General features: G+C 39.8%; 1 protein-coding gene across 2 annotated transcripts in view; it reads right to left on the reverse strand.

The window, feature by feature from the left end:
- Positions 1 to 23,208, reverse strand: part of LOC134355474 (suppressor of tumorigenicity 7 protein homolog) — a 142,444-nt gene that overhangs the window by 6,959 nt on the left and 112,277 nt on the right. For both annotated transcript variants that reach the window (XM_063065408.1, XM_063065409.1), the window contains exons 13-14: positions 17,034 to 17,126; positions 7,108 to 7,247 (exon numbers count right to left, since the gene is read on the reverse strand). In XM_063065408.1, coding sequence (XP_062921478.1) covers positions 7,108 to 7,247; positions 17,034 to 17,126 — 233 coding nt within the window. The remainder of the gene's footprint in view (positions 1 to 7,107; positions 7,248 to 17,033; positions 17,127 to 23,208) is intronic.

Raw genomic sequence — 23,208 nt, forward strand, 5'->3', positions numbered from 1 at the left:
AATCAAGAGGATGACTGAGCACTTATCAGATGTCCAAAATTAGGGACTATTAAATCTAAAAATAAATCAGGAGAAACCTCGATTCAAAAAGTGTGACAGCATGGAACTTTCTACAACATGCAGTGGATGTGGCAGGTCATAAATACAGCTAAACAAAGGGAAAGATAGATAATTGTGTGGGAGAATGAGGTATTGAAAGATGCACTGATAGGATTACATGAAATAGTATGCAAAGATACGGGGACACAAATAGTGGCAGGGGTCTACGGCGTAACATGGTTACTTTTGCTTTCAGGAGGATAAGCAGCAATATTTGTGAAGAGGTGAAAAATATACATTGAAATGATTTTCACTGCTCAGGAATGGTTAACTACACTTGGCCATTTTGTTTCATTGATGTGTGACAACTGCGAAACATGCTTCAGGTGTGCTTTTGAATTACAGATCACTGCTAGTCTGACTAGTTTGCATTAATTCCAATGAGTCTGATTGCACCTTAGGGAAAAGAAGATTAAAATGAAGAGTTTGCCCTGTTTGGAAATAAATTAATTTGTAACTAAAACACCAACAAAAGTAAGACTTTCTGTGGAATGGCCCTTGATAATGCCTTGCCTGATATCTAGGTGTTAGGAAAGCATATTGATCTCAGCCAAGAAAAACTGCTATTCGAAGACTTAGTCTTAACCAACAAGCTGAATTTATAAAGTAGCATTAACGTATTAAGTAACCCAAAACATTACACAGCAGCCTTATCAGACAGCACTCTGCATTGAGCCAGACAAGGAAATATTAAATCTGTGGCTTAAAGCTTGGTCACATAGCTATGTTATGCAGACTGTCTCAAAGGCGGAAAGAGAGTCAAAAGAACGAGAGCTTTAAGGGAGGGAATTCCAGAGCATGGGGCCTTGGCCATTGAAGCCACGGCCTCCAAAGAGAGAGTAATTAAAATCAGTGATGCATACCAGGCTAACATTGGCAGCACAGTGATTTCGGAAGGTTGTAAGGGGTTCCAGAACTAGGGAGGCAAAGCCTTGGAGCGATCTGAAATTCTAGATGCGACTTAACAGGGAGGTTAATGTGGGTCAATGTGTACAGGAGCAATGAGTGAAATAGGCTTAGTGTATGTTACATAAAGACAGTGTTTTGAATAAAGTTAAAGTTTACGACGGCTGGTCAATGGCTACTCTGGCAGGAATGTGTTAGAACTATTGGGTTTAGCAGTGACAAAGGTACAAATGAAAATTTCAGCCAAAGAGCACCCTTTATTGAAAGTATTACTCATTGACTTACGTCCTGAACTTGAACCTCATTGAGGATTCAGTGCCCAGACCATGAACTCATAGGATGGTGCAACAATAAATTGCAGAAGATGGACTATGTCAACCTTTTGCTGCAGCTATCCAAATTGCAGTGTCAGTTATCCTATTAAACCAGTGTTTACACCTAAAATATTTGTCCCTTGAAGAATGTAAATAAAATTGAGGATTGCCAGAAAACTTTTCTATGGAGAAAACAGACAAGACTTATAAAAGCAAAGCAATTGAAATGAGATTGAAAGAGTGCAGGGATGTTGCCAGAACCTGAGGACATGAGTTAAAGGGAAAGGTTGAACAGGTTCAGACTTTATTCCCTGGTATGTAGAAGATGGAGGGGAGATTTGACAGAGGTATACAAAATTATGAGCAGTATAGATAGGGTAAATGCAAGCAGGCTTTTCAACTGGTTGGGTGAGACTACAACTAAAGGGTATGGATTAAGGTTGAAAGGTGAAATGTTTAAGAGGCAACATGAGAGGGAACTTCTTCACTTACAGACCATAAGGCATAGCAGAAGAATTAGGTCATCTGGCCCATTGAGTCTGCTCCACTATTCCATCTTGGCTGATTTATTATCCCGCTCAACCCCTTTCTCCTACCTTCCTCTAACCTTTGATACCCTGATTTATTAAGAATCTATCAACCTCCACCTTAAGTATACCCATAGACTTGGTCCTCACAGCTGTCTGTGGCAATAAATTCCACAGATTCACCACCCTCTGGCTTAAGAAATCTTTACTCATCTCTGTTCTAAGTGGATGTCCCTCTATTCTGAAGCTGTGTCCTCTGGTCCTACTCTCCCACTATAGGAAACATCCTCTCCATATCCACTCTATCTTGGCCTTTCAATATGTGATAGGTTTCAATTAGGTCCCCCTCATTCTTCTAAACTCCAGTATGTGCAGGCCCACAGACATCAAACACTCTTCATATGTTAACCCACACCTGGTACCATCCTGGTGAACCTTCTCTGGCCTATCTCCAATGGCAGCATATCTTTTCTTAGATAAGGGGTCCGGAATTACTCACAATACTCCATGCAGTCTAACCAATGCGTTATAAAGCCTCAGCATTACATCTAGCTTTTGTATTCTAGCCTTTATTCTTTCTACAAAAGTGCATGATCATGTATTTCCCTACACTACATTCCATCTGCTATGCCTTGGCCCATTTCTGCAATCAGCAGACACTGCTTCCCTAACACTATTTGCCCTTCCACCTATCCTCGTATCGTCCACAAACTTGGCCATAAGGCCATCAATTCCTTCATCTAAATCACTGACATATAACATGAAAAGAAGCGGTCCCAACACCGACCCCTGCAGAACATCACTGGTCACAGGCAGCCAACCAGAAAAGGCCTACTTTATTCCAAGTCTTTGCCTGCTGCCAGTCAGCCAATCTTCTATCCATGCTAGTATCTTTCCTGTAATGCCACAGGCTCCTATCTTGTTAAGCAGCCTCATGTGCGGCACCTTGTCAAGGTCCTTTTGAAAATCCAAATAAATAACATCCACTGACTCTCTTTTGTCTATTCAACAGAACTGTCAGGGAAAATTTCCCCTTAAGGAAACCATGCTGACTTTGGCCTATTTAAAATGCGTCTCCAAGTACCCTGAAGCCGCATCCTTAATAAGACTCCAATATCTTTCTGTCCACTGAAATCGGGTCAACTGGTCTGTAATTTGCTTTCTTCTGCCTCCCTGCCTTAGCAAGTGGAGTGACATTTGCAATTTTCCAGTCCCCAAGAATCATTCCCGAATCTAGTGATTCTTGAAAGATCATTACTATTGCCACCACAATCAGAGGGTGGTGAGAGTGTGAAATGAGTTTCCAGCACAGGTTCAATTTCAACATTGATGAGAAACCTGGATAGGTACATAGATGGGAGGGTTACGGAGGGCTATGGACTGAGTACAGGTTGATAGGACTAGATGGGCTGAAGGACCTGGTTCAGTGTTCTATGACTTTATGACTAAATTCATTATGCACTCAGTGGCCACTTTATTAGGTACACCAGTACATCTGCTTATTAATGCAAATATCTAATCAGCCAATCATATGACAGTAACTCAATGCTTGAAAGCATGCAAACGAGGTCAAGGAGTTTAGTTAGGGGGAGAAAGTGTGATCTAAGTGACTGATCATGGAATGACTGTTGGTGCCAGACAGGGTGGTTTGAGCACTTATAGAGTTTACAAAGAGTGGTGTGAGAAACAAAAAACACATCCAGTGAGTGGCTGTTCTGTGAGCAAAAACGACTTATTATTGAGAGAGGTCAGAGGAAAATGGCCAGACTGGTTCACGTGTTGAAGCTATCAGGAAGGAGACAGTAACTCAAATGACCACGCTAACAACAGTGGTGTGCAGAAGAGCATCTCTGAACATACAACACATCAAACTTTCAAGTGGATGGGCTTCAGCAACAGAAGAGACAGTGTTCCAGTCCTGTACCTAATAAAGTGGCCACTGAGGTTATACTACAGTAATTATCCAACTGTAATGGGATTCATACTTAAAATAAACAGATGGCCTTACTTAAACCTGTTCACGTGCTGGTACACTAACTTACCAGCCCTATCACAGTTGTTTCATCCAAAGCATTCTTTTGTACTGAAATATGTACTTATATTTAACAGAACTTAACTGTTAATGGCACAGAGCAAAGGAGGCCATTGTTTTCCCATTAATCACAGAAGGCCTTGACCTAAAGAGTGCAGGGACAAACCAATTATTCTATGCTGCATTATGTGCGGTAATGTCATTCCACAAAACACGCTCGCAAAAGGCAGTGGGAGTTTACATGATTCTGGTTCCCTGCTCCCGACACTGCTCTGGTTAGTTTCACACTGGCTAACTAGTGGAGTCAGCACATTCTAGAAACTTCTCTTCCTCTTCACCCACCCTCCCACCCCCTCTGGATTGCAGGACTCAGCTATTAACCACCGCTGCCACCCTGCTCTTAATACTCCTTGTGAAGACAGAAGATTTATTAGAGAATTACCCAGAGCCACACATACATTGACCCTCTGTTTTATTTCACACTGCGATTCATATTACAACATACGCTGAACATTGCTAAAATATTGGCATCTATACTAAATGTAAACTCAATGGTATCTTGCCGTTAATACTGTGAGATGCTGGCTACTGCTTTAATGTATAAAGCAGTACCTTAATTGATTTTTCTTTGCTAACAATCCACATCAAACTCTCAGCAAGCTCCAGAATGGCAGCCCATGCCAGTTCCATGTATACATTCTTACCCATGTATACACTTCCATGACTGAGTCGTATATGAGTTAACTGGCTATACCCAGCAACACAAAACAATCCACCCTGACCCACTGTAAGAATAAAATACAAAAATGAGTAATTTCACAACCAAAAAATCATAAAGCAGCTTTGTAACCACATCATATCTAGATGTGAATGGTAGTAGACAATTAAATACATGTTACAGGGTTTATTCCTATTTTCCAATATATTCCCATGTTCCGATATATTTCCATCTTTAAGATGCCAAACCACCTCTTAAACATGCTTTCTTTCCCAAGATCACTGCTTACCCAAAAGCATTTTCTCCAGCCTAACCCTTCAATTTTCTTATTGAAATCAATCAATCCTAGTTAATTTACTCATAGCAGAGCACCTGGGACAGAGAGTTCCAAAGGTCCAAAAATCTGAAGGGTCTTCTTTCTATTTCTGAACCATTTAGCCTGAGACTGTAGCACCCTGGTTCTATGCTGCACAGATACAGCAAGATACCCCTTTACGACTATTCTAGGCAGAAAGTGAATTTTTTAAAAAAATTCAGATACAGTGCAGAAAAGGCCCTTCCAGCCCTTCGAGCCACACTGCCCAGCAATCCCCGATTTAATCTGAGCCCAATCACGGGACAATTTACAGTGGCCAATTAATCTGCCTTTGTACTGTAGGAGGAAATTGGAGCACCTGGAAGAAACCCACGCAATCACAACGAGAATGTACAAACTCCTTACAGGCAGCAGTGGGAATTGAACCCAGGTCTATGGAATTACAGGAAAATCTAATAATTAAAGTAATGAACAAGCAATTCAACCTGATAATGACCCTAGGAAGTGTGACCAATAGAGCCATACTTTATAAATTAAAGCAAAGCTTATTACAAAGCAGTAGCCAACATCTCACAGTATTAAACAGCAAGAAGGCATCAGTGAGTTTACATTTAGTGTGGATGAAGCAGTCAATATTTTGGCAATCCGTAAACACAAGAAATTCTGCATACGCTGAAAATCTTGAGCAACACACACAAAGTGTTGGAGGAACTCAGCAACTCTGGCAACATCTGTGGGAGTTATTCCCCTCAATGGATGCTACATGACTTACTGAGTTCCTCCAGCATTTTGTGTGTGAGACTCAAATTTTGATCAATATTCAGTGCATGTTGTAAAGTGCTTTACAGAGTGAAATAAAACAGAGGGCCAATGCACGTGTGGCTTTTGGTAATTCTATAATATGATGGGGAGACTTGGGAGATGGAAACTGAAACATCTAGATTAGGAAATGATTTTCAATCTAATACCAGAATTCTTTGCAAGATGTGGAGTGAAAACTCATGAGTTAAAAACAAGAGATTCTGCAAATGCTCAAGAATCTTGAGCAACACACACAAATGTTGGATGAACTCAGCAAGTCATGCAGCATCTACAGAGGACAATAATTAGTCTACATTTCAAGCCAAGACCCTTCATCAGGTCCAGGTCAGTCGAAATGTCGACTATTTATTCTGCTCTATCGATACTGCCTGACTTTAAAGCTCAAAGTAAATTTATTATCAAGGTACGTATATGTTACCATATACTACCTTCAGATTCATTTTCCTTGTAGGCATTCACCGTAGAACAAAAAGACAATAGAATCAATGAAAATGCAGGAGAAACTTAGCGAACTTTAGTGTATCTCACCTCAGCCTTGAACTGATCACTGTACACAACCTATGGCTCTATAACTCATGTTCTCAGTATTACATATTTACTTACCATCATCATTATGTGCCACATTTTATGACGTGGGCAATCATAGTCCATGACCATGACTGCTGTTAGCAAATTTTTTTACAGAAGTGGTTTGCCATTGCCTTCTTCTGGGCGGTGTCTTTTTAAGACGGTGACTCCAGCCATTATCAAGACCCTTCAGAGATTGTCTGCCTGGCGTCAATGGTTGCATAACCTGGACCGATGATATGCACCGGCTGCTTGTACAACCATCCGTTACCTGCTCCCATGGGTGACCTGCAGGCTAGCAGAGGGAAGCAGCGCCTTACACCTCCTTTGGTGGAGACGCATCTCCACCCTGCCACCCAAATTTACTTATGTATTTATTATTGTGTTTTTTGTATTTGCAGTGTCTGGCTTCTTTTGCACATCAGTTGCTTGTCTGTCTTTGTAGTTTTTCATTGATTCTGCTGTATCAATATACTTTGTGTTAAGTTTAATTTTGATAAATAGCTGGGACAACACCAAGAGTGCAACGGCCTCTTCTTTTTCAGAAATTACAGAAGTCAAAATATTACCTTTACTTTTCCCTTTCAGATGCCGGTAATCTCCTGTTAGTTTAGTGCAAGGGTTCCCAAACTTTATGCCTTGGGCCAATACCATTAAGCAGGGGTCCATGGACCCCTGGTTTAGTGATTCAAATTTCCTATACGATTTCAGCTGCCTGTTTTCCATGTCTTACTTCAGAAAATATGGTATGCTCACAAGCAAGACGTTAAGGATAAACAGCTGGAAGCTCAGATAGGAGTACTTACAGCTTTAGCAAAGACCCCCATAAGTTCTGGAAACTGGTGCGTGAGAAGTGCCAACATGGCAGTGAATGAACACAGCCCGGCTGTGAACAGGATGAAGAACGGGAGCTCCTTCTTTGGATACACTGAAACTTCGTGGAAAGCTGAGGAGATGGAAGCAAAGCAAAAACAGTAATTCATTTAAAAAATGCATTTCAATTTGCTTCTTTGACTAACGTATTCTCTTTATAAACAAAGACATCTGGCCATAGGGCTGAGTTACATTAAGAAGGCTCATTTATTGCCCATTTCTAGTGAAACCTAAGGGTGGAACGTCTCAGAATCAGATTTATTATCACTAATTTATATAATGTGCAATGTGTTTCCCGCAGGAGGACAGTGAAGTCACCCCAAATTAATTAAGTTGCAAAAATAAATAAAAAGTTCAAAAAGGATGAATGAGGTAATGTTCATGGACTGGAAATCTGATGGCAGAGGGATGAAGTGTTTCTGAATCAATGAGTGGGGGCTTTCAAGTTCTTGCATTTCCTCATTGAACTAGTTTAGTCCTTGGGATGATGACTAGCAAGTACAACTCACCAACAAACAAATATAAAATTATTTCAGCTTACAACTACTGCTTTCTGTGGAGGAGAGACCCATTCTTCCATCCATTATGCCTGGAATAGGGCTCCTCAATGGCCTATTTCTGGTCTAATGTCCTTTAGACTTGAAAAACTATTACCCTTCAAAATGTAAGTATAAAATCGCAGTCAAACAAATACTTATCCTCTTATATTCCAAAGAATACAGGCTGAGCTCATGCAATTTCTGTTCATAACCTAACCCTGGGAGCTTTGGTAACATGCTGTAAATCTACAATGTCCTTTTTCCAAGGCCAATTAATCCTTTTAGAACCATACACAATATTCCAGATGTACTTAGGACTTTACAAAATGGTAACAAAACCTCATGCAGCAACTCACAAATGCTGGAGGAACTCAGGAAGTTAGGCAGCATTAATGGAGGGAAATGAGTTGTCAGTGTTTTGGGCTGACACCCTCCATCAGGACCGAAAGAAAGAGGATAGAAGCATGGATGAAGTGGTAGGGAGAGGGGGGAGAGTGAGGAGCATGCACAGGCAGGGGAGGGGGTACAATTACCGGAATTCTGTTGAGAGGGTTTGGTAGATAGGTGGAGTGGGGGTGGAATGGGAAGGATGTGAGAAGCTCAGATATAATAAAGGGCTGAAGAAGATGCAATCTGACTGAAGACAGTGGAACGCAGAATAAAGGAAAGGAAGTGGGGAACCAGTTAGAGATAGGTATAGTGATGTGCAGGTTGTGAGGCTCCTGTACTTTATTTACTAATCCTCTAGTTATAAAGGCTAACACTCTATCACCATTATTCATTAATTTGTATGCACAGTCACTAATAAAGGATATTGGTGGCCTAGATTATTTGTCAGCCACTTGCAAAGTAATACACACAAAATGCTGGAGGAACTCAGCAGGCCAGGCTGTATCTATGGAAAAGAGCAAACGATTGACTTTGAGCTGAGACCCTTCATCAGAACTGGAAAGGAAGGGGAGAGGTCAGAGTTCACAAGTGGGGCTGGGAGGGGAGGAGAGGAAGTAGTACAAGGTGGCAGGTGATGGCTGAAACCAGGAGAAGGGGAGGGGGATAAAGAGTTGGAAAGTTGCCTAGTGAAAGAGATAAAGCGCTGGAGAAGGTGTGGGGGGGGGGGAGAAGAAATCGGATAGGAGAGGACAAAAGACCGTGGAAGGAAGGAAAGGGGCGGAGCACCAGAGGGAGAAGGTGGGAGGGTAAGGATATAAGGTGAGAAGAAAACAGGAATGGGGAACGGTGAAGGGAGGGGGTACAATTATCAGAAGTTCGAGTAGTCAATGTTCATGCCGTCAGGTTGGAGGCTACCCAGATGGAATATAAGGTGTTGGACCTCCAACCAGAGTGTGGCCTCAAAGAAGTAGAGGAAGCCATGGACTGCCATGTCGGAATTGGAATGGGAAATAAAATTAAAATGGGTGGCCACCAGGAGATCCCACTTTTTGCAGCAAAGGGAATGAAGGTGCTCGGCCACCCATTTCAATTCTACTTCCCATTCCCATTCTGACATGTCAGTCCATGTCCTCCATGCACTAATCCTACAATAATCCGGTTTTGTTTTCATTCTTCCCACATTTTTTCAACTCTTGCCCACATATTAGGGGCGATTTATAGCAGCCAATTAACCTACTAACCAGCACATCTTTGGGATGTGGGAGGAAACTCGAGCACCTGGAGGAAACCCATGTGGTCACAGAGAGAGCGTGCAAACCCCTACAGATCAGAATTGAACAAAGGTCGCTGTTGCAGTGAGGCAGCAACCCCACTAGCTCTAAATCAGATCACTGTACTAAATTTTCTGCCATAAATCATTTCTCAATGCAAGCACAAAACAATTCCTGGTGTGAGCCGCAGTCATGTTCTGGTTTGCGGTACTACCATATCATAATCAGAATCTCCCTGTAGATTGCTATGATGGGAACACAATCAAATAGGAACAAATTGTTTCCATTCCTTTACCCTCTAAACAATATGCCACACACACCTGAAATGTTGACCTGAATCTTATCTTCCAGATGCCAATGAACTGATTATTTATGTCCAAGACTATTGGATTTCTTTTGACTCCTTAATTTTTCTTGATTGCATGAAAGTATCGTCTCATAATCACTGATAAAATTATAAATTACCTTCAAACCATTTTTCTTTTCCATTTCTGGTTCAGGTATTTTCAGAGAAAAACTGAATATAATAGTGGGACATAATTTCAAAGTCCACAATCAGGTTTAATTGTTCTAACTGCTTTCTGGCAAGTAGATCTGTGGGGCAGGAAGATTGCACCTGGGAGCTGGGTGAAAGAGACGGTGAGGGAATGATAGGGTGTGATGTAGATCACATGTCTGATAGACTGGGGCAGGACAGAGGGTAAGGGCAAAGCCTGGAGAAATAAATTGGTATGTGATAGTTTGGTCCAAATGAGGAAGAGTCATACAATTCAAACTGAGGGTGCAGAGGGAAGGAAGGGATGATCTTGTGTGTTTTGGGGAATGGGACTGTAGTCATTCAATTTAATATGCAGCAACAAATATTAAAATATTTAAATCAGAAATCTAGCTTAAATTTTGAAACCTCCTCAACACATGCTTTATTGTTTGAGCCTCTTTACTTTCACTGGCTTGTGTTCTCTTTTCCCCCTCCCCCCATCCTTTCTTTTTTGACACCTTTCTGGAGCCAAGTTAAACAATGAGCAACAAAGTGACTGTCTAGATCCTTGACGGAAGTAGGCTACTTAGGCTATGTCTACGCTACACCGGATAATTTTGAAAACGCCGGTTTCGAGTAAAAACGATAAGCGTCCACACTAAGCATTTTTCAATATATCTCTGTTTACACTAACACGGATATTTGGGCGAATCTCCTCGACTGGGCAAGCGCAGGACACGCACAGAAAGCAAGCAAAGAGGAAACGATATACTTGGTGCGCGTTTGTCCAGCTACAGAGTAGAAAAACTTAAAAGGAATTGCTCTTGGCTCTCGTGCAGGAGGACTTAAAACTAAAAAAAAAACAAATACTGGAAGGGTCTCGGCCCAAAACGTCAACTGTACCTCTTCCTAGAGATGCTGCCTGGCCTGCTGCGTTCACCAGCAACTTTTATGTGTGTTGCAAAAAACACAGCAACCCAAGATTACTTAATTTTCAGATCATCAAGGTTTCTGACAGATAGTCTTAATGGGAGAGCATAAACCATAGTGTGTATGAACTACTAGATGTTTCCTACCTTACTGCACTAACTTAAGATGTTCAATGGCAGTAAAGACTTGATGTGATATATAGATGCAGGTTACTTCTCTTACAGTTCAAGGCTGGTGTGTTAATAATTGACCATAGTAATCAATATTGAAGATGAATGTAAAATGTTGAGACCCACAACACCATATCACATAGTACCAACCCAGGAAGGCTTAGGTATATTATTATTAAATTAAAAAAATAAAAACAATGTCCATTGGAATTTAACTAGGGATGTGTGGGGCAATACTAAATAAGAAGAATAAGAACAACAGGAGCCATTACAGGAATAGTGAAGCAGAGACTTCAGATTGAGATCCATGAATTTTTTTTAAAGTATGTTGAGCTGATTGAGTTGTAAACATAAATCAAGTTGGCTCTAGCATTTTTATTAAAACGTATAAAGGACAGAGGTGAGGTGTTTTGGTTATTAGGCGAGACCAGAGAAACTGGGCCACCATTCTTCCTTGCAGGAAGAATAAAGAGGTGATCAACTATAAATTTTCAGAATTATGGGGAGTTTAATAAGTAAGATTAAAAAATAAACTCCCTGTACCTGTCAACAACAATAAAGTGAACAGAAAACTTATTTTTTGGGGTATATAAACCTAGACCTAAGACAATGGAAATGTTTAAATAGGAATGGGGGATAAAATGCAGCTAAGGAAATAATTCTTTCATTAAGCTAGCATAGGCACAAGAGCCAGTGCTTATACAGTGCTGCAAGCTAAAGTATTGTGAGCTATGGTGATGAGGTAGTGGTCTATATTAAACAGGAAAGGACATCATGAGGCATTTATACACCTCTCCCTAATGAGAAAAATGTATCTGAACTACTGGCCTGCATTTCATTTTCAGTGGTTAAAATGGCTACACATTCAAGGAAAATAAATGACAGAAAGATCAACATTGTTTTCTTTTACATATTTGTCTATGGTTGCATTTTTTAAAATGTAGGTGTTTTAGAAACGGGGACAGTGGTGTAGGGCACCACAATTTACTTTTCAAGAAATAAATCTTCTTTTAGCCATCATGGTTAGAATGTGGATATCTATGACATGTAACAAAGATGAGTTTAAGGGGAAACAATGAAAGTGTAAAAGAGCGAAAGGAAAAGATGTGGTGAGGCAGTGAGATGAAGCTTTTTGAGAGGAGGAACTTTTGAAACAAGAATCAAAGGAGTCAAATGGCCACTTTCTGAGCATTGAATTATACATCAGTTGATGATGGTGTTTTTGTCTGGTATGAAGAAGTTCATAAGCATTTTCTAGTGAATCTCAAGATACTGCTGCTGCATTTTCATTCTCGATCAGTAAGCCGATTCCAAAAATATTCTTTCTAAGCACTGAGATTAAATTCTTAATCAAGTGACCGTATGACTCAATGTCTCAGAAAGGAATTCATTTTTTGCCAGCCAGTCACTATTTCAAAATAAAAAATACAGCTTCCCAACATGTTTTTTGTAGATGGCTCTGAAAGTCATCCTCAGATACACACACACACTCAGCCACAGTATACAAGCAGCAAGAGCTGAGCAACTGTTTGAATAAAAACAAATATAACCTTTGAACACCGAGGCTATAGCAAATACAATGTATGGTTAATACAGAAAGTACCCCCGATCTTTCCTATAGTGTGTACCTGTGCCCTGAAGCATTTCCTTTACAAACTGAAGCACAGCACCCAGCTCCGGGACTGATAAGGCACAGTTTTTAAGCTTCATAATAATACATTAAGCATTTAAAATAACCTGGGTTTTACAAAGGCACCCCCCACCCTGAATTCTACCTCACTCATTCAGCGATTAAAATGTTCACTTAGCTGAGCACAATTTTACATTCAACAGTAAAACCAAAAACCTTTTTACTGCTGCAGTATGCCAAGAATTTTCAACATGAATTGTCTCAAACATTTTTTTTACTTAATTACTAAAGAAAAATTCAAAGCTAAAGCTTTAGATATTATCGTGGAAACTGCATTTATCAGTCATTTCTTCCGAACTTGATAAACTTTAACTTTAACTGTGTCCTTTCATGCGGGACAATCCAGAACTAGGGAGAAGTGGACCAGAAGCCAAGAGAGAGGGGAAAAGTAAAGGTGTGCAATCAAAAGCAAGGTTGAATTCTGAGGAGATGTAAAAGTGGGGGAAATTAGGATGGACTTGGGGGCACATTGTTTAAAAGAGCAATGTGCTAGCAGTGTGCACTGGAGTTGAGGAATGAAGATGTAATTCTAAAATAGATGCTGGAACAAAGACACCTGGTGATATATGTACAAACAGTACTGTGCAAAAGTCTAAAGCACATGTATATACTGCCCAAGACTTTTGCACAGTACTATAGTAATTGCCTGTATTGCACTGTACTGTTGCTGCAAAAAAATCATGACATATGTGAGTGATGATAAACCCAAATTCTGATATGGGTTTCTATTGTGAACTGAAAGTGGGAAAGAGGCAGAGAGAGGGGAATTCTGGTTGGGAAAAGGGGAAGGGAGAGGGGAGGGAACGTGAAGCGCCAGAGATATATTCAGTAATGACCACTAAACCAAAGTTTGGAATCAAATGACTTGCTTGGTACCTCAGGGCTGGGTGTGTCTGCACCAGCACCACCCCCTTGCTCCTGACACTCCTTCTCTGCCACCTGTCCCACTACCCTCCCACAGCGCTCCAGCCTCGCCATTCCCAACATCCTTTGCTCCAGCCAGATTTATAAACGCATTTTCCACTCCACATTGACAAGTACAGTACTGTTCAGAAGTCTTAGGCACCCGAGCAATATATATGTGCCTAAGACCTTTGCACAGTACTGTACTTTGTTGTATATGGGTTTTGAAGGGTATTACAAAAGTATGTGGGATCTAGGCTAAATGTATAAAGTAAAAGACCTAGAGTCATAGAGCACTGAACTAGGCTCTTTGGCCCATCAAGTTTATGCTATCATCCAACACCCATTCAAAATATTCTACATTCATCCTAGTTTTTATTGTCGCCACATTCTCATCACCTCCCCTTAGATCCTACCACTAACCTACACACCAGCGGCAATTTAATATTGCCCAATTAACTTATCAAACCACACATCTTTAGATGTGCAAGGAAACCAAAATGGTCACAGGGAGAATGTGCAAATTCCGCAGTCAGCACCCAGCGTCAAGATTGAACCTGGATTTCTGGCTTTGTGGGGCATTCACTGAGACGTCCACTTTGTAGCAAATCAAGAAATAGGGATTTAAGACAAACAGGAGTTTTTTTTTTAATGTTAGAAAACTCTTCCTCAACACTACAGGTAGACACAGTCAATACTTATCAAAGAACTACCAAAGGTAGATTGCAATGCAGGGTTAAGATTAAAGTCAGATTATCATATTAAATGGAAGAGCAGAAAGTAACCTAATTTTAATGTTCATTGTGTCCAGTTCAGGGCACTGTGGAACAGGAAAAATGTGAAAGCTTTAGACAGGATACAAAAGAGATTTACCAAAACAATTCCAGGGCAGAAGGAGTATGTGGATAAACTAGAGAAGGTGGGATCGTTATCCTCAGAAAAGGGGGGGATATTGTGAGATCTGGTTGAGCTATCTTAAAATCATGGAAGGTGTATATCAGTGTGATGAGGAAGTGTTCCCACTGAAGGAAGGGTCAAATCTAGGCACAGTCAATGAAAGCGAGTAGCCTGGAATACACTGCCAAGGGTAGTACGAGACAATTGTAGCATGAAGCTGAGTAATTTTCCAAAAGGAAAGAATTTACAGGGCTAAAGGAAAGGAAATTAGTTAAATTACTCTAACGTACAGCCAATGAAAACTCAACAGGCTGAATGGCTTACTTCCATGTTATGACCATTCTGTGATTTTAAGGGCACGTGCTCAAGCAGAATTTAGAAAATTCAGAAAGAAATTCCATTTGTGCACTGATTAGATCTATATAGACTTGTTAATTATTTTTCAATGAAGTAACCAAAAGAGAGACACAATGGGGAAAAACGTAGCAGACATGGCATATGTGGACTTGGAAAAGGTGTATGATAAAGTTCTGTATAATAGGCTTTTAGTTAAGATTGAAGTCAATGGAATAAAAGGGAATGGAGGAGCATGTCCACAGAGTAAATGGAACTATAAGAATATGGATGGAAGATTGGCTTAGTGATAGTAAACAGAGAAACAGATTGAATGTTTTAGGACTGGAGGAAAGTATAGACAGTGGGATGCCCTTGGATTTAATAAAGAGATCACTGCTTTTCTCCACCTATAATAATGACATGGACTTGGGTGTACAGTACAAAATAGGAAACTGGAAATGATATAAAACATGGAGGTGTTGACTTCAAGGGAATATGACAGTATTGAACAGGCTGATAAGTAACACATGATGTTTAATGCTGAGAAATGCAAATGTTACATTTTAATTGGAGAATGATTAGAAACAATATAAGCTAAAGGGCAATGTTCTAAAACAGGTACAAGAACAGACCTATCTGTGGGTATGTGTGCATAGTTCATCGGAAGTGGGGGGAAAAGCGGTTGAGAAAGCTGTTGAAAAAGTCCAAGGGACCCAGGGAAAATGTACAAGGCCCAGATAGTTTTTAATGTCCAATATTATAGCATTGTATCCGCAGTTTCAGAAAGATGCGAGGTCAGAGAGGACACAGAAGAGGACTAGTGGATGAGCAACTTTAACAACATTGATATCAATGCCATTTAATAATATCTTGGCTTGATTATAGTCTCAACACCACATTTTTAGTCACATTAATCTTTAATTTCCTTGTTCTTCCAATTATCTAACTACTCTGCCTTAAAAATATTCCGAGATTTCTGCTTCTGCCTTCAAGGAGGAGATTTCCAAAGACTTGTAAATATTTAGTAACAGCTGCCTTAGGAGGTAATGGAGGCACATACTATTACAATGTTTAAAAGGCATTTGGACGGGAAAGGTATGGAGGGACAAGAACAAAGGCAAAATAACTTAAAATGACATGAGAAAAAAATTATGAAGTGGTTAAAGTTTAGAATGCACTGTTGGGATGGTGGTGAAGACAGATTTAATTGCTATGTTCCAGAATAACTGGCAAAGATGGAAAGGAAAGAATTAGTATGGCTATGAGAAGAATGTGGGAGCAGAACTAGCAAAAATCAGAATCAGCTTTAGTATCCCCAGCATATGTTGTGAAATTTGTTGTTTTGTGGCAACAGTACATAGTTCTTACATAGAGCCAGTACAGACTCAATGGATGGAACAGCCTCCTTCCATTCTAGGACTATTATGTGACATAGTGCAGCACTACAGTATTCATTTACTTTCCAGCCAATGAATTACTTTTTAAGTGTACTCTGGTAAACTGGGCAAACAATTTGCACATAGCAAGAGTTTGCAAAAGAAGAATGACCAGTGAATCTGCATATTTTGGGTTCATAAATAAAATACTGCAGATAATAAGAATCTGAATTTAAAAGATAGAAGATGCTAGAAATCTTCCGCTAGCATCTGTGGACGGAGGGAAGAAGTTTCTATTTCGGGTCATCATCTCAAGACGTTAACTCAGTCTCTCTTTCACCGGTACTACTTTTCTGTGTTTTTATTTGTGGTATTGGTAAAAGATTAAATGTTGTTCAAGTTGCAGGGGAGTGCCCCTATAATTTATGAAGTCCAGCCAGTTTTTTTTGTTCACTGATAAAGACAAGACAATTCAACATCATCTAAAAGGTATGTGCCACAGTTTGATACCCTCAATACTACTCTCGTATATTTAGCATAGATCATATGCTGAGTGCTGAGGAAAAAGAATGAGGGGATTGTGAAAGTTTGCTAAAAAAGAGAACAAATTTTATAAGATTTTAAACAGAGTGGAGGTTGTAGAGAATAGAAGCAGCTTAAGGAAATTTTGGCAAGTTAAATCATGAGATGAGAAAGTTATGAATTGGGGTTTCAGCAGTGTTGAAGCTGGGAAGGGTGCAGGTGAAGAAGGAACACAATAACATTTCATTACTTTATTAAAGCATGACTTTTATTTAAAACTCTATTCAAGGTTCTGCTAAATTAGACAGAAAAGCAACAATCTTCATCAAGGTATAAAGGTTGAATCATAAAACGTACATGGCAATAACTCTCGGTCTGCTGTTTCTGTGCAGCTGGGATATGGATAGAAAAGATGACCTTTCTCCAAGGGATATGGGATCATTCGAAAAGCTGAAAGCAGAACAGTAACACAGATAAGATATACAGTATTCAGTATAATAAACTACAGATGTTTATTCACTGCCACAATCTCCAGTGAGAATGTTTCTCTTCTTGTGAGATTCTGGGTATTAGTGATCAGAGTTTGAAAAAAAAAAGGGTCTGGTTTTACATAACTGACCCTCAGATGAGGTAAACTTGACATAGGCCATGTGTGTTTGTGAATAATTGATCATACACTGTCTACACAATTTGATGTAATCAAGGAACCAATCGCAATACCGAAGTCAGTTATTGCACACATTAATTTTATCTTGCTCATACTATCCTGTAGGCTTACAGTGAAACACAGCAGTGTGGCATACAACAGGAAGATTTACCTAAAAACTAAGTTTATCCAGTCTACAAGATACTTTAAATTAGTTTCAGGATTTCACATGCCCCACTGAACAGCTGATTGAAGAAATCACCACAGGCAAATAGTTGATCTGAGAGTAAAGAATGAAAAGCAATGCTTTCAGCCAACTATCCTAGAATGGACAGAGCAGGCTAATTTTCATCTCCCCCTCCAGAGCGAGCAACTCATGGTTATCCATGGCATCTTGACACCCTGTGGAATATGCACTGCATGAACGAGATAGAGGAAAACGGATAGTTAGAATTAGAATGATGGAAGGCTAGATGACAGAAAGCAGGGACCACACACACACACACACAGAGAAATTTAAATATGATGGTGTGGATGCTACATAAACAAAAGTATACAAAATTGTACTTTGAGTAGGAATGGCCACATCCAATTTCCCAATGTAACAATCAATTAGATGCATTTACTCTCTAATTGCAGCACACAGATCTGGTTCCAAAAGTTTGCATGCAGATCAAATTATCTATGCTATGTGGTCAACAGGTAAGAGTACACAGAGCTAGAGATAATATATTGACATAGATTAAGAGCTGATTATTGACAGAGAGAAAGAATGAAAATAAAAGGATCTTTCTCAAGTTGTCAGGTTGTAACTAGTGGGTACCACAGGAATTGGTGCCTATAACCCAGCTAGTCAGAATCCAGATCAACAATTTTGTTGAGGGGAGCAGGTTTTATTTTTCCAGATTTGTTGACACAAAACCAAGTGTGACAGAGAATAGGAAGGAGTTATAAAGAGGCTTCTGGAGAAAGGTCTTCCACAATCACACTACTTCTCCACTCTCACTACTTTAATAGCAAAAGTTCATATTTGCCTAATCTGCCAACTTCTACTAACTGCAGATAAAAATGCAAGTTTCACACCTTGAAATCTGAGCAGTTTGCACTGTTTGTAAAGTTAGAGCTCCGAGTCATGTGAACAGAAAAGAGTTGTGAAAGAATGCTACCTTGTTTCAAGAAGCACACTTTCCTGGACTCACGTTCCCACAAGGTTCTCATATTAGGATTTATGCACCAAATTTGACAGTACATCTGTGTGGAGAATTCAGACTTTTAATAAGATTTTAGCATTTGCACCCAATGCATCACATTGTTGAGGCATCAATGTGTCCAGAGAGCAGGACAAGGGTGCAATCAGTGTAATTCCAGCTAGCCACCTCTGAACTAAAAGTTTTGCAAGCTACATACAACTCAGTGTTAATTTTTGGATAATTTCCCCAAGAGAAAACTTGAGACATCTGCTATGTTGAATTGTTGTTCCCACCATCTCATGTTCCGTGTCCAGTTAGATACTTAACATGAAAGAAAATCTTCCCAGTCCACCAAACTTGGAAAAATTATAAATTATAGGTATTAGCTTACAGCCTACTCCAGAGAAAACTGAACAGCAGAGAAGCTAGGAAAGAACTTAAAATTTTGATATGTACATGATGTCTTGTCCACGAGTCTCATCCAAAAATCTTGGGCATTATCAGAGACAAGACTCTCTTATATAAGCTACAATTCACTAAAACTGGTCAGAAAGTCAAAACAAGGGTAAGCTCATCTTGAAATTCCACTCCAGAGTACTGCTCTGGCTTATGATCCTGTAGGTGCCACACAAAGAGTATATGGCAGTGACAGGGATCCTTAAGCTCAATCCAACACAGTGGATACTAGTCCAAGCTCACATTTGCTCTGCCTGTCATTCACTGTGACGTCAATATCATCCACAAGATTAAAAAAGGGTTGCAGGCAACATCAGCCTCCCTTTCCTTAACAATTTACAAAATACCATTACACTGTTTAAAGTCCTAGGAAACTACAGCTATGTCCATACCATGGCATATCCATTGAGGCCTGGCATGGAAACACCAATGCCCAGGAATGGTAAAATCTACAGGAAGTGATAGATACAGCCCAGTCTGTCACAGATAAATCTTTCCCCACTATTGAGCACACTTACAAAGAGCACTGCCACAAAAAAGCAGCATCCATCGAGGACCCCCACCATTCAAGCCATGCTCTCTTCTCGCTACTACCATCAGGCAGAAGGTATAGGAACTTTGGGTCCATACCACCAGGTTCGGGAACAGTAATTATTATCCAACAACCATAACTTCATTCATTTGAATTCATTCCATAACCTACAGACACACTTTCAAGGACTCTAAAATTTTTGTTCTCAGTATTATTTATATATCTATCTCTCTATTTGTTTTATTTGCACATTGGTTGTCAGTCATTAGTTTATGTATAGGTTTTCATAAATTCTATTTTATTTCTTTACTTTCCTGTAAATATCTGCAAGAAAAGGAATCTCATGATAGCATATGGTGACGTACATGTATTTGATAATAAATTTACAGACTTCAACTTTGCTGGCATCAAATCCTCACTGATCTATCAGAGGCTCCTCTGATACAGTGAACTACCCAGAATTAACTTTGCATTTTGGGCCATTGGACAGCTTCTGTTTGTGAGGTAGGTGGCCATGCCATCCCTGGTCAGTGCACTTTGGCCATGACTTCCACATTGTGATACAAAAATCACATCATTAAGATCCATTGCAGAGGCAATCCACTTCTGCACTTGGCATCGGGAAGCTATTGAGTGGAGATCCCCTGATGTCCAGGAAAGGCTTTTACAATCAAGTGAACACTGATGATTAGCTACAGTGAGGTTTAAGAGAACAGAGGCAGTGAAAGAAAGTTTTATAAAAGTAGATCCTCGATCATGAGGTAGGCTGATTGAACGTACTTTCCCCTAATGGAAGGAAGAAAGGAAAAAGGAATGTATAATATATCGGAATTCAGACAAAGCATGGGACAAGGTTTGCAAACATCTGGTTGCAGAGGTACAGAGAACAAAACTATAGCAAGATTGAAGTACAATTATGCAGTCTTTGAGGCACTAGGGAAACAGAATCCACTATATGTCATAAAACGAAATAAGAAATCACTTTAAGATGCTCCCTACTGATTGATTTTGTGCATTTTCTCTATTGAGGCCTAGTTTACATGCAACTCAGTATGGGAAATAAAAAAGGAGGATCTTGGGGACAGGGAGGGAAAGAGATTTAAGTACTTGATTGCAGACCATGGAGTGTAGCAGGCTAAACGGCAAAAAGACTTAGGAACTGGATTCCAATTCATTGCTATAGGGGAAGAAAAGAGGGAATACCTAATATATAGGAGCTATGAGAAAGGATTTAAAAAAAAAGGACTGCAAATACAGTGGCATACAAAGGTTTGGGCACCCCTGGTCAAAATTTCTGTTACTGTGAATAGTTAAGTGAGTAGAAGATGAACTGATCTCCAAAAGTCATAAAGTTAAAGATGAAACATTCTTTTCAACATTTCAAGATTAGTGTATTATTTTCATTTTGTACAATTTTAGAGTGAAAAAAGGAAAGGAGCACCATGCAAAAGTTTGGGCACCCCAAGAGATTTGAGCTCTCAGATAACTTTTACCAAGGTCTCAGACCTTAATTAGCTTGTTAGGGCTGTGGCTTGTTCACAGTCATTGTTAGGAAAGGCCAGGTGATGCTAATTTCAAAGCTTTATAAATACCCCCACTCCTCAAACCTTGTCCCAACAATCAGCAGCCGTGGGCTCCTCTAAGCATCTGCCTAGCACTCTGAACATTAAAATAAATGATGCCCACAAAGCAGGAGAAGGCTATAAGAAGATAGCAAAATGTTTTCAGGTAGCCATTTCCTCAGTTCGTAATGTAATTAAGAAATGGCAGTTAACAGGAATGGTGGAGGTCAAATTGAGGTCTGGAAGACCGAGAAAACTTTCCGAGAGGACTGCTCATTGGATTGTTAGAAAGGCAAATTAAATCCCCCGTTTGACTGCAAAAGACCTTCAGGAAGATTTAGCAGACTCTGGAGTGGTGGTGCACTGTTCTACTGTGCAGCGACACTGGCACAATTATGACCTTCATGGAAGAGTCATCAGAAGAAAAACTTTCCTGTGTCCTCACCACAAAATTCAGCATCAAAGGTTTGCAAAGGAACATCTAAACAAGCCTGATGTATTTTGAAAACAAGTCCTGTGGACTGATGAAGTTAAAATAAAACTTTTTGGCCGCAATGAGCAAAGGTATGTTTGGAGAAAAAGGGGTGCAGAATTTCATGAAAAGAACACCTCTCCGACTGTTAAGCACGGGGGTGGATCGATCATGCTTTGGGCTTGTGTTGCAGCCAGTGGCACGAGGAACATTTCACTGGTAGAGGGAAGAATGAATTCAATTAAATACCTGCAAATTCTGGAAGCAAACATCACACCGCCTGTAAAAAAGCTGAAGGTGAAAACAGGATGGCTTCTACAACAGGATATTGATCCTAAACACACCTCAAAATCCACAATGGACTACCTCAAGAGGCGCAAACTGAAGGTTTTGCCATGGCCCTCACAGTCCCCCGACCTGAACATCATCGAAAATCTGTGGATAGACTTCAAAAGAGCAGTGCATGCAAGACGGTCCAAGAATCTCACAGAACTAGAAGCCTCATGCAAGGAAGAATGGGCGAAAATCCCCCAAGAATTGAAAGACTCTTAGCTAGCTACAGAAAGCGTTTACAAGCTGTGATACTAGCCAAAGGGGGTGTTACTAAGTACTGACCATGCAGGGTGCCCAACTTTTGCTTCGGGCCCTTTTCCTTTTTTTGTTATTTTGAAACTGTAAAAGATGGAAATAAAAAAGTGATCTTGCTTAAAATCTTAAAGAAATGTGTCATCTTCAACTTTATGCCTTTTGGAAATCCGGTCATCTTTCACTCACTTAGCTATTCACAGTAACAGAAGTTTTGACCGGGGTGCCCAAACTTTTGCATACCACTGTATGTACAAGGGCAACTAACAATCAAATCTTTCCTTAAGTAAATCCCGGTGGATATACTAATTCACATTACAAATTATAGGAACTTTATTACCTAGCAGTTTTTCTTGAGGAAACACACAGATTTAAAATTTCCTTAATAGACTGGTCAGATTGTACAAATGCAACATTCTACCACTGAATATGTACAAATTCCAACTAATTCACATGTACATAACAAAACTCTAACAAATGCAGTCCACATACATTGTACATCTTAGCACGTACTAAAATCCTCCCAATAAAACTAATCTATTCTAAAGAAATACCTCTAGATTTTTTTTAAACAGCAGTTGATTATCAGTAATTAGGATTAAGAAGAAAAGGCAATGAAATTTACATTCTAAAAATAAAGTCTCCCCATCCTCCAAGGCAATCATCCACCCACCCATCCCCAACCAGCTAAAGTTACCTTCAATCAAGGTTTTGAGGCCCATGTTTACAGTGCCCTTGGGCTTTGTGTACAGGAAGGAAATAGAAGTGTGTTTATGTGGCGAAGAGTGGATCGGTACTGATGGGACTGCCTGAGCAATAGTGATTTATGATTATTTGTTTACAAGAAAGGGGCTAAGGTGAATATTTGGAGAGACGATATAAAAACAGTTTAGGTGTATTATCACAGCTCTTCCCCTCCTCCAGGGGAGATTTTAGAATTTTTAAAATGTTTAACATGAATATTCTTTCAGTTGATATTTCTTTTCCCAGATCCATTGCCTTTCTGATGACTTAATAAACTTAAGGTTGACAAAACAAGTGTAACAAGATCCAATTTTATTTTCAGTGGAGGTGGTTTTCTTAGTCCCC

Source organism: Mobula hypostoma, chromosome 13 (genome assembly GCF_963921235.1).
Source record: "Mobula hypostoma chromosome 13, sMobHyp1.1, whole genome shotgun sequence".
In the NCBI taxonomy this organism is placed as follows: Eukaryota; Metazoa; Chordata; class Chondrichthyes; order Myliobatiformes; family Myliobatidae; genus Mobula; species Mobula hypostoma.